The sequence below is a fragment of the Anoplopoma fimbria genome, chromosome 16 (genome assembly GCF_027596085.1).
Source record: "Anoplopoma fimbria isolate UVic2021 breed Golden Eagle Sablefish chromosome 16, Afim_UVic_2022, whole genome shotgun sequence".
Lineage (NCBI taxonomy): Eukaryota > Metazoa > Chordata > Actinopteri > Perciformes > Anoplopomatidae > Anoplopoma > Anoplopoma fimbria.
Window position 1 is genome coordinate 14,166,196 of NC_072464.1, and position 10,294 is coordinate 14,176,489.

A 10,294-nucleotide genomic window follows, 5' to 3' on the forward strand; every position below is an offset into this window, starting at 1 on the left:
AGGGCCATTACTATTATTTACTTTTATTGAAAGTTTTATACTCTACAACACATTTCATGGAAATACAGTAGCATACAGTATCACAGAGTGACAATAAACATGTGCCTCTAACAGATTAGGATGACCTCTCTGCACATTTACTAATATGTATTAAGCGTTTATGTTTCTTTAGGGAATTTTGCCTGCATAAACAAGCTTGTGTGGCAGAAACAACTAAATGTAATATATGTCTCTGGCCCTCTTCCTGTATCATGAGAACAATTACTAAGGAATAATAAGTTTTTCTCATCTAACAAGCAAAAAAGAGGAACAATCTTTATAAGTAGTCTTTATAAGACTGCAAACCTCCAATGGAGGCAAATCATTTCCCAACTTCCTGATACGCCCAACATGTTTTGATGAGTTACATCAAGAAAAATAGTGCAAGAAAAATATTAAAATCACCATGTTCTTTAGAATATTAATGTTACCTTACATAAATACCAGAGTATTAAATATTAAACAATAAGATACATACTTTCATATACATATGCAACATTCTTCATCATTTAAATCATACAAATCATATCAACTTTTTAAATAAGTGTCTAATTCACATATTAACAGGTTAAATACAGTATATATACATACAGATGTAGGCATTTCATACAACTAGTCCCAGGTGTTTCTTGATAAAGTGGGACACCAGGACTTGAGGTCTCTGCTGGTACTCCACCAGAACATCATGAGAGGCGGTGATCTGGTCTCCCTCGAAGCGGTTCAGCAAAGCAACACAGACTACAGCCCCTGGAGAGAAAGGGGAGATTGTTGGTCATTTAGTACAGGCTAATCTCCTTGGTCCTCACGTCATTGTGTCAAATGATGAATCAATTCAGGCACTGTATTCTGTAAAGTTTGTGATCAATATAGAGGTTTTGTACAGGAAAGATTGTATCTTTAAAGTCAACAAAAATATTTTCCACTGTATAAAATGTACAGAATACATTTTGTAACTTAAACACTACCTTTGAGGCCACAGACACGGCACATAGCCGCAAATACGGAGGACTCCATTTCGATATTCCTCACTCCGGCATCGTAAGCTTTCCTCAGATACTCCAGTTTGTCTTCATGAGAGAAGGAGCAAAGAGCTCCGTCGAGTCGGCCTTGACCTAGAGAGACACAGCACAGGATCTGTCACTATCCGACCAACGCTTTTAATCAGCTGAAGTTCTCTGTGATCGCAAATGATGTATGAATATGATCACGAACAACAATTTTACCTTCATAAAAGTCATGGGTGCACAAGGTGTTTCCAATCACTGTAGGAAAGTTTTGAAGCTCAGAGGAGCACTGCAGAAGCTCATTGGCCACTCCTTCGTCCAGCTCAGTGCTCCTGGTGATAACTTTACCCAGAACCACCTGCTCAAACTGGGGGCGGAAGGAGTAGTCCACTGCTTTGTCTGTCACCACCACAGTACCAGGAGCCAGACCTAGAGATGACACCAGGCGGGAATTTTAAATATAATTTCTTTAAAGTCACTGCTTTACAGTCAGGATGGAGGAGAATTCAGGAAAAGTCGCCCTTTATAAAAAATTCCAGCACTTAGAAAACAAAATACAATGTGCTTACCAACACCACCAGATGTTCCAAGGCGAAACAGAACCACGTCAAGGCACTGAGCATGGTGCAGCAGTTTGATGAGCTCATGCAGCATGATGGAGATGGAAGGGACACCCATTCCATGCTGTGATAGAAACAAGATCAGGATTTAAAAAAGAGTTTATACAATACTTTGAAAAATAGTAAAATGATTTAATAAGTAATGCAATATTTGAAGCACTTGCCAGTAGAAGTAAAGCCTACGAGGACAGTATATGCCATAGTTCTGTAATACTTACACTTATAGAGAGCACTGGTCCCACTTTGTACATGCAGTAGCGATCAGTTGCCTCGCAGATATCTCTGACTTCCTCCGGGTTTCCAGGTAGTTCCAGTTCCTGGTGCATGAACTGGGCGAAAGCCTTCATTCGATTCGCGCTGCCTCCAACACACACAAACTATGAAAAATAGAAAAAGAGCACGAATTAATTATGTTTTCTCGCTTTTGAAATTGTAAACCCCAAATTATGATTTTTAGCTTTTTTTGATTTTAGCTTTTCACAAACCTTAATATCTCCAAACATTTCTGGAAGATTGTGAGTCTTGGTGCCCAAGCTTAAGTGGTAGAGAATATCCTCCTCCATGGTGTCCAAGTAGGGATTTTTCACTTGGACTAGTTGTCTACGAGCAATAGTACGGCATATTAATAAAGGCTCCAAATGGATTAGCAAAACGTATTACAGCAACAAAAGAGCAATAGTCAATTCCAGTGTGAGTTGATGTTCCCAAATACTTACTTGATATAATCTGTGTGGTCATTCCCCATACAGTTAAGTAGAATTGGTGCCATGACTGCAGAAAAAGCTTTGAAATCAAGTTTAAAAAGTCTTCAAAAGTTGTTCTTCTCCAAAACCTCCAGATGCTCGCTGCGGCTGATTTGAATAAGAGTTGTGTCTGACTACAGAGCTGATATAGAGGTGACCTCTGACCCTGCCACTGATTGGTTCCAGAGAGAGGAGTAGCACCCGTCCTTGCTCTCACAAAAACATCCACCAATACCAAACAAACAGAGCGAGATCAATCAGGTGAAAACTGATTGGCCCAGTTCCAAAGTGTCAGTAACCCTTCAAAAAGAAAAACATCTGAAGCTGTTGGATAACATATATGTTATGTCATACTGTTGTCCCAAGGAACACTGAGATAACCTCTGACCTAAACATGTAATACATTGTCTCAACACAGACACAGAGCTTCATATACAGACAACAGAAATGCTGTTACTTCAGTGAACATTTTCCCTACAAAAATGTACTAAATCAAATTCTGCATAGTAAGGGTTGTTTTAATAGTAATGTTACACTTTTGATCCCAGAAAATTGACCATTGTTTGCTGTAATGTTGCGGTATTATTTGGCAAATAAATAACGTTCAAATTTCAGCCTGTGAGAGAAAATACAATTTATATGTATATAAGACACGAAAAAAAGAGATTGTGAAACATTTTAATTCACACTGATTTTATTTGAATAATCAAACTTTTACTCCTTAAAGCTGCCCTTTAGAGAGTTACATATACAGCAAAACACAAAAGAGTAACTGGTGCCTTCTTTGCTTAAGGAATGCAGTGAATGAGGCACAACCAAAACGCACAATAAATAACTTATTCGATAGCTTTAATTCAATGAAGCACTTTCACACTTGAGTAATACATCTGACATGACAGAACAATTGAAACCAAGTTAATTATTTGATGTGGCTCAGCATGAAAGGGTTAACAAACGAATAAATGGACGAGCGATGGCAACTATTCCTGTTGGAAGCGTTTGAGATCGTTCATCCTTTTCCCACGGCACTGGCAGGCTTCTAGTCTGTTCACATGGAAATGAATACAAGCACAAGTCATTCACCTAATTGTAATTCACTACTACTCTCGACATTATACTGTCAAGAAGCCTCATAATTAATTAATGATCAATAATCATAATTAATTCATGGCTGAAGTTCACACCTTTGGCTTCATTTCCTTTTATTATCGTGAGGTGAATTTTGATAGCATGATGAAAAAACAAGAGAGGAAATGATTAACGGTGACCTGGAAGAATGTAACTCAAACGGTCAGAAAAACGTGTTACTTACTTGAAAAATGAATGTTGTCTGTTGGTTTGTTGTCGTCAGCATAACCAAAGCTCAACAGCTTAGACATGTCGACAGGAGCTGGATTCTTGTCAAATACTCTGGAAAAAAAACAACAAAGACATAAAGTTTAAGTTTCATGGAAATGCAGTTTTTGGAAAACGTTTACATGAAAATGAAACCAAAAGGTGCTTTTGCAGTTTCCAATGAATTAGTTATTTTGTCATCACCACAAAGTGTTTATTAGATTAACATGAGGGACAACATCTGACACAGTGCAAACATTTAATATGGACCTTACTCTTCAAACAATACCAAGATAAACTCTGGCTACTTGTTGCAAAAGATCACTTCCAATAAACCATTGGTTAGGGGTTTTCTTTTCTTTCTTAACAATTGTCAGTTTTCTCTTCATCTTATACTAAACCACCAACTCCTCAAAAACTATCCAACTATACAAGTAATTCAATCTCAGATATAGCCTTCCTAATCTTACTTGAAATAAAGAAAAAAGGTTGCGAAATTATCATTTTTATTCAGAGTCACCCTTGTTCCGGGACATTTCTAGACTCTCTGTTCTTTTGACTCTTAAAGTCAATATTTTTGTACCAAGACTTTTAGTTTATTAAGTCACTGCAATGATGAAAATAATAAGTGTAGGATTTAGTGGCTCCTCTGTGGATTTGCTGACCTATAGTATCAAATCCATCCATGCACTATTACCACAGTGTTAACAGTTTTGTCTAGGTGACTGCGATGTGAGGTTACTTTTGGGTTTTGTCCAGTCATTGCTATTTTCATAAGGGGACAAGGAACACACTGCACAGACAAGCAGTGAGCCAAAGCAAACAGGTGATGTCCAGTTTTATTTGGAATTTGTTCCAAAAGTGTGCTCCCTGCCCATGAGCATTTCTGCCTTATCAGCTCAACATGGAGAGATATGGTGTAGAATTTACTGACAATATGCTCTGAAATACAAAGAATTCCAATTCATCCATATACCATATGTGTTGTTATACTAATAACAATGAAATTGATTATAGTCATCATAGGTTCAAGTTTTTTCAGGACAGTCATAAAACATGTGCCCTATATTTATCAATCATTTTTAGTTTTCTTCTTTAACTTGCTTGGAAAATGTCAAACCGATCCATTAAGTGTTGTTTGCTATAACTTTCACTCAAAACTACTGATATGGTCTGACATAATAAGTGCACTGATATATTTTAAATCTATTCTACTTAGTGCAATTCCGTTTCTAGGGGTTGTAGTGGCATTGTGAGACGCCAGCCATTTGTACTGAATGTAATACGGAACAACAGCACCATCTTGTGACAACATGAACTTACATCCTCTTGAATTTGCTGTTCCCATGATATTGATTGGATGACTGCAGTTTCTCCATTTGGCTGTAATGAACGTTGTTGTTCTGGGGAACAAAAAGCAAAGTCACAGAACACGGTGGTTATTTTGTGAAGGTAAATAAAGTAAGGACATTGGGCTGGATATTTTTCCCATTTTTCCCTTGAATTAGGGGGAAGTATGTTAGAGTCTCATTTTGACTATAAACCATTGAGAAACAACTACCTGAACCACAAAGTAGGCCTGCCAGGTTAAGCAAAAAAGTGTAACACTAGAGCATAACTGACAAGCCCTCAATTGAGACTGAAACATATGATCATAGCAGAACAAAACAACACAACAGGAGAATAAATTGATTATTGTGGAGGCGTATGTGGCTAAATAACTTTCTGAATGACTTTGACATTTCTTTGTTTACCTTCTCTTTGCCATTGCTGCTGCTGTCATTCCTCTCCCAGGCTGACATGTTGTCAGTCCCAAAGGGGGGCTCTGCTGCTTGAAAAGCTCCAGGGTTCCTCTTCTCTTCACTGTTAATTAGACTGTTGGAAAAAGAATATAACATGTATCCTTCACTTAATGATAGCTGGAATATATAATGAAGACTAACAGCAGAAAGCAGTTATTATTGTGGCTGATTGTTAATGTTTATATTGTTTATTTTAATTTACACTACTTTATAACAAGATTGAAAGTTTGCAGTGTCAGACCTGTAGCAGTAGTAGCATATTAGCAGCAAGTAGTAGTGCTAGTTATTGTATTCGTATTAGTTTGTTGCACTTATTGTATTCGTATTAGTTTGTTTCTGCACTATACTTTTGCACTGGTTTATGCTCTTAGATGCTTGTTTAAGAAAGGAGATGCACTTATGACTTCTGGTGACTAGTAGTTCTCTTGAATACCTATGTTGAATACACTTATTGTAAGTCGCTTTGGATAAAAGCGTCTGCTAAATGACTGTAATGTAATGTAATGCTAGTAATGGAGGTCAAAGTATTTTTTAATCATACTAACTAACAAAAAGTCCCTATGCATGATAAAAAAAAATGAAACAATTGTTACCTTGGATTGCCGTTGTCTTCATATTCAGAGCAGAACCAACCTGGAGGTTTGTATGGTTCAGGTTTAGAAGTGTCTGTTTCCTCGTGCCACAAAAGTCCTGTTGGGAGAAAGAAATACATATAGGCAACATGCATCAACCAGCTAGAGGGATGTGTCTAGATAGGGCAACAGGGTGGCATTACCTTTATGCCCTCCTTGTTTTGCAAGCTTGATATAGTCAGAATCACTGTCCAGGACTCCTGCCCTCCGGCCTCTGGCCTGCTCGTCAGGGAGACTGCTGATGGCTGGGGACAGGCCTGGGATCTGGGAGATCTGGCCATTTGATCCTTGATATCCTGGTTTCCCACCTGTTATGTTAAAACACACACACACAGTTAAGAGAATGCCATTATATCATGCACTACCCAAACCAGTGGTAACCGGCCACACCACATCCCACCAGGGTCCAGCTGCTGTGGAGGTCTGGACGTCTGAGGCTGGATCCATCACTCAGGTCTCTGCTGAGGGTGAATGACACAGTGACATACAACATGAGGAAACTCAACTAAGTCTGCATGAACTCGTGTACTTACCAGATGGTGTGGACGGAAGATCTGAGACATTTCTAGTGGAAACGGAGACAAAAACGCGAAACACTGTCAGCCTGGTCGATGACAGCGTGTCAGAGCATCGTCACGCAGGTTAGCATAGGCTAGCTAACGAGCTAGTTCAGCCAGGCCTTAAATAAAACACACATCGTAAATGCCGGCACTAATATAAGTATGCAGGAAAAGACAACACAACAATAATGGTTTGTATTTAAATAAAATAAAACACAGTAGACTCACTCTGAATACATGTTTAGGAGCCGAGCCTGAGTGAAAACGGAGAACCTGACTCTGTTTGGAACTTCTGACCGCGTTGCCGTGGAAACGGTGTTTAGGTAGAGCCCGGAGCACAACTGCTGCTCCGTGGCGTGAGCAGAGGACAGAAGAATGCTAGGCAACCGGTTACTACTGAGTCGACGTCATAGTCAGTCAGTTAGGAAGTGAGTTAGGAAGTTAGTTAGGAAGTTAGTTAGGAAGTTAGTTAGGAAGTTAGTTTGGAAGTTAGTTAGGAAGTTAGGAAGTTAGTTTGGAAGTTAGTTAGGAAGTTAGTTAGTTAGGAAGTTAGTTAGTTAGGAAGTTAGTTTGGAAGTTAGTTAGGAAGTTAGTTTGGAAGTTAGTTAGGAAGTTAGCTAGGAAGTTAATTAGTTAGGAAGTTAGTTAGGAAGTTAGTTTGGAAGTTAGTTTGGAAGTTAATTAGTTAGGAAGTTAGTTTGGAAGTTAGTTAGGAAGTTAATTAGTTAGGAAGTTAGTTAGTTAGGAAGTTGGTTAGTTAGTTAGTTAGTTGGGAAGTTAGTTAGTTAGTTAGGACATTAGTTAGTTAGGAAGTTAGTAAATAACAAAATATACGTATACAAAGAGTACCAGGGGCCATTTCATAAAAACATCCTTTTAAAAAAAAAATATATATATTGCTGTACTATATATATATATTGCTGTACTATATTGCTAGACATTAGTCAGTTAGTTAGTTAGTTAGTTAGTTAGTCAATCAGTAAGTTAGTTAGTGAGTCAGTCAGTCAATCAGTTACTTAGTCAGTTAGTTAGGAAGTTAGTCAGTCAGTTAGTTAGTTAGTAAGTTAGTTAGTTAGTCAGTTAGTTAGTTAGTTAGTTAGTTAGTTAGTGAGTCAGTCAGTCAATTAGTTACTTAGTTAGTAAATAAAATATTTCATAATAACATCATTTATTTATTTTTTATTATAAATATTGCTGCACTATTGTGCTGAACTAAGCCTCATGTACTGCTAGGGAACTTAATCTCTGTCAATACGTCATGGTTCAGCCCATTTGTTGATCATATTTGGTATCAATAATTTATAAATAGGCTAAGGAGTAACTAAAGGTGTCTGTGTGGCCTACTGGAGTAAAATAGTATGTAGTGGAGCAGTATGTGTAAGTATAAAGTAACATACAATAGAAACACTGAAGTACAGAAAGCTCCTGTTTGTGGGCCAATATGGACCTACGGTGTTGTACAGTGATGTTTGCAGAGTTTGAACACTGAAAAATGTCTGTATCTTGAATTTTTGATAGTTTTGAGTAGACCCTAGTGGTTGAAAACATCATTGATACATTACACAGACAAGATGGATTTACAGAATGATTTGGCTCTAATATTAAGTCTGAATATAGGACTTTATTCTAACCTAAGATTAATAAATAAAGTAACACTTCAGACTTTCTTGAAATTATAAAGTATGTAAGTAATACAATAATGATATGATCCCTTTATTCATGTATTTCACAAATAATAGCCCATGTGATATGTTAGGAAACAAAACATGCAGGGATTTCATGCATTTGTTTCTACTTACTGACCATATTTGTTTTAAAAACATACCGGTCATTCTTTTTGCCTGACATATATGCTGAAAAGCTTGAACCCTTCCCTGCCCTGAACGCTGAGTCGGGAACATGCGCAGAGGAAGCCAAATAGCAATGTTCCTTTCATTATCGCGCAGGTCAAGCTACCCAGGGAGTAGAAGTCTGTTACAGGAAGTGTGGGCCTTGGCTTCAGCATAAAAGCACAGTTTATCTTTGGAGAATTTGTGGGTGATTAGAGGATGGTAAAAGCTGTAACAAGCTAACCCAGTTTGTATGAACATGGACCTTAGCAGTGATCTAAGGTAGGGATGATGTACACAGTGCATAGAGTGTGAGATGTGGGCTACAAGATATGAAGCATCTTAATCCAGCCATTCCTAATAGTATTTAAACATTAGTTCTAGCTTCAACATTAAAATTATCCTCACAAATTAAGGCAATAGTGACAATTGATCAATAGGCTTAGAGGGAGCATGGGGCCATTCTGCATATATGTTATTCTATTTTACTTTTAATACTTAAGTACATTTAGCTGTGTGGGGGAAGTATTCAGAAATCCTATTTCTCATTAAAAGAAGCAATATCACAATGTGAAAACGCTCCATTAAATGTGAAAGTCATTCATTGGAAAAATTAAGTAAAAGTACATTTGTAGTATCATAAGACTAAAAGATTTACAAAAAGTACAAAAAATAAAAGCAGTCAAAACTGAAAACAAGCCCCTGTGAGTTTAACACTGTATTATTTCTATACATATCATGATATTATATAATAAGTACTTCTGTTTACATGTGAAAGTAGTTTTTTTTCTGTTGTAGTGGGTCAAGGTATATATATGGGTAGCTTAATCTAAAACATATTTCATGAGGTCATGATGTGTTTTTACTGTAAACATGTCATTTATTAAATGAGACTAGTACAACATTCCCCCCCCTGAAATTGAATGAAGCAGAAGATATAAAAATAAAGAAAAACCATTGAATGAGAAGGTGTGTCCAAACTTTTGACTGGTACTGTATATATATGGGTAGCTTAATCTAAATAATATTTCCTACGGTCATGATGTGTTTTGTATGTACAATTCCATTTTTATTTCCACATATTTCATGAGGTCATGATGTGTTTTTAATGTAAACATGCCATTTAGTAAACGCAACTAGTACAACATTCCCCCCTTAAATTGAATGGAGCAGAAGTAATATATAAATTGTAAATACACAAGTTAAGTACAAACAGGCCCACCATCAACTCCTTACCTTAGTACAATGCGATAGTAAATGTACAGTACCAGTCAAAAGTTAACACAAAAGTTAAAACATACCTTCTCATTCAATGGTTTTTCTTTTAATCTTTCTTTCTTTTTTTCTACATTGTAGATTAATATTAAAGACATCCAAACTATGAAGGAACACATATGGAATTATGTGGTAAACAAACAAATGCTCAACAAACCAGAATATGTTTTATATTTTAGATTCTTCAAAGTAGTTGAATGAGAAGGTGTGTCCAAAACTTTTGACTGGTACTATACATTTCTTGCATTTTTACTACTGCTAATCTTATTATTCCACTTTCACAAAATATAATCCAATTACTAATTATATATATATATATATATATTTTTATCCCACAATTGGGAATAACGTGACGTATAAATTGTTTTATTTTGAAACGCGCTACCGGAAGCGCCCGTGTGTATCATCTGGCTCCACGCTGGTTAATTACAGTGAGTTGTTCCAAGGTAACTTCC

General features: G+C 36.9%; 2 protein-coding genes across 3 annotated transcripts; both read right to left on the bottom strand.

The window, feature by feature from the left end:
* Positions 1-7: 7 nt before the first annotated feature.
* upp2 (uridine phosphorylase 2) lies at positions 8-2,538 on the bottom strand. The gene is made up of 7 exons (XM_054615162.1): positions 2,380-2,538; positions 2,149-2,263; positions 1,882-2,040; positions 1,613-1,727; positions 1,263-1,472; positions 1,005-1,151; positions 8-786 (listed from the first exon to the last, which is right to left on the bottom strand). Exons 1-7 carry the CDS (start codon positions 2,430-2,432, stop codon positions 644-646), a joined length of 942 nt encoding a protein of 313 aa, XP_054471137.1. The 5' UTR covers positions 2,433-2,538; the 3' UTR covers positions 8-643.
* Positions 2,539-3,089: 551 nt separating this feature from the next.
* LOC129104882 (uncharacterized protein C7orf57-like) lies at positions 3,090-7,053 on the bottom strand. Of its 2 annotated transcripts, XM_054615743.1 has the most exons (8): positions 6,964-7,053; positions 6,709-6,740; positions 6,319-6,483; positions 6,137-6,233; positions 5,496-5,616; positions 5,065-5,144; positions 3,719-3,816; positions 3,090-3,450 (listed from the first exon to the last, which is right to left on the bottom strand). In XM_054615743.1, the coding sequence occupies exons 1-8, from the start codon at positions 6,972-6,974 to the stop codon at positions 3,446-3,448; spliced, it is 609 nt and encodes a 202-aa protein (XP_054471718.1). In that variant the 5' UTR covers positions 6,975-7,053; the 3' UTR covers positions 3,090-3,445. The 2 variants fall into 2 exon arrangements, with proteins under 2 accessions (XP_054471718.1, XP_054471717.1); XM_054615742.1 differs by having other exon boundaries at positions 3,090-3,816.
* Positions 7,054-10,294: the final 3,241 nt, after the last annotated feature.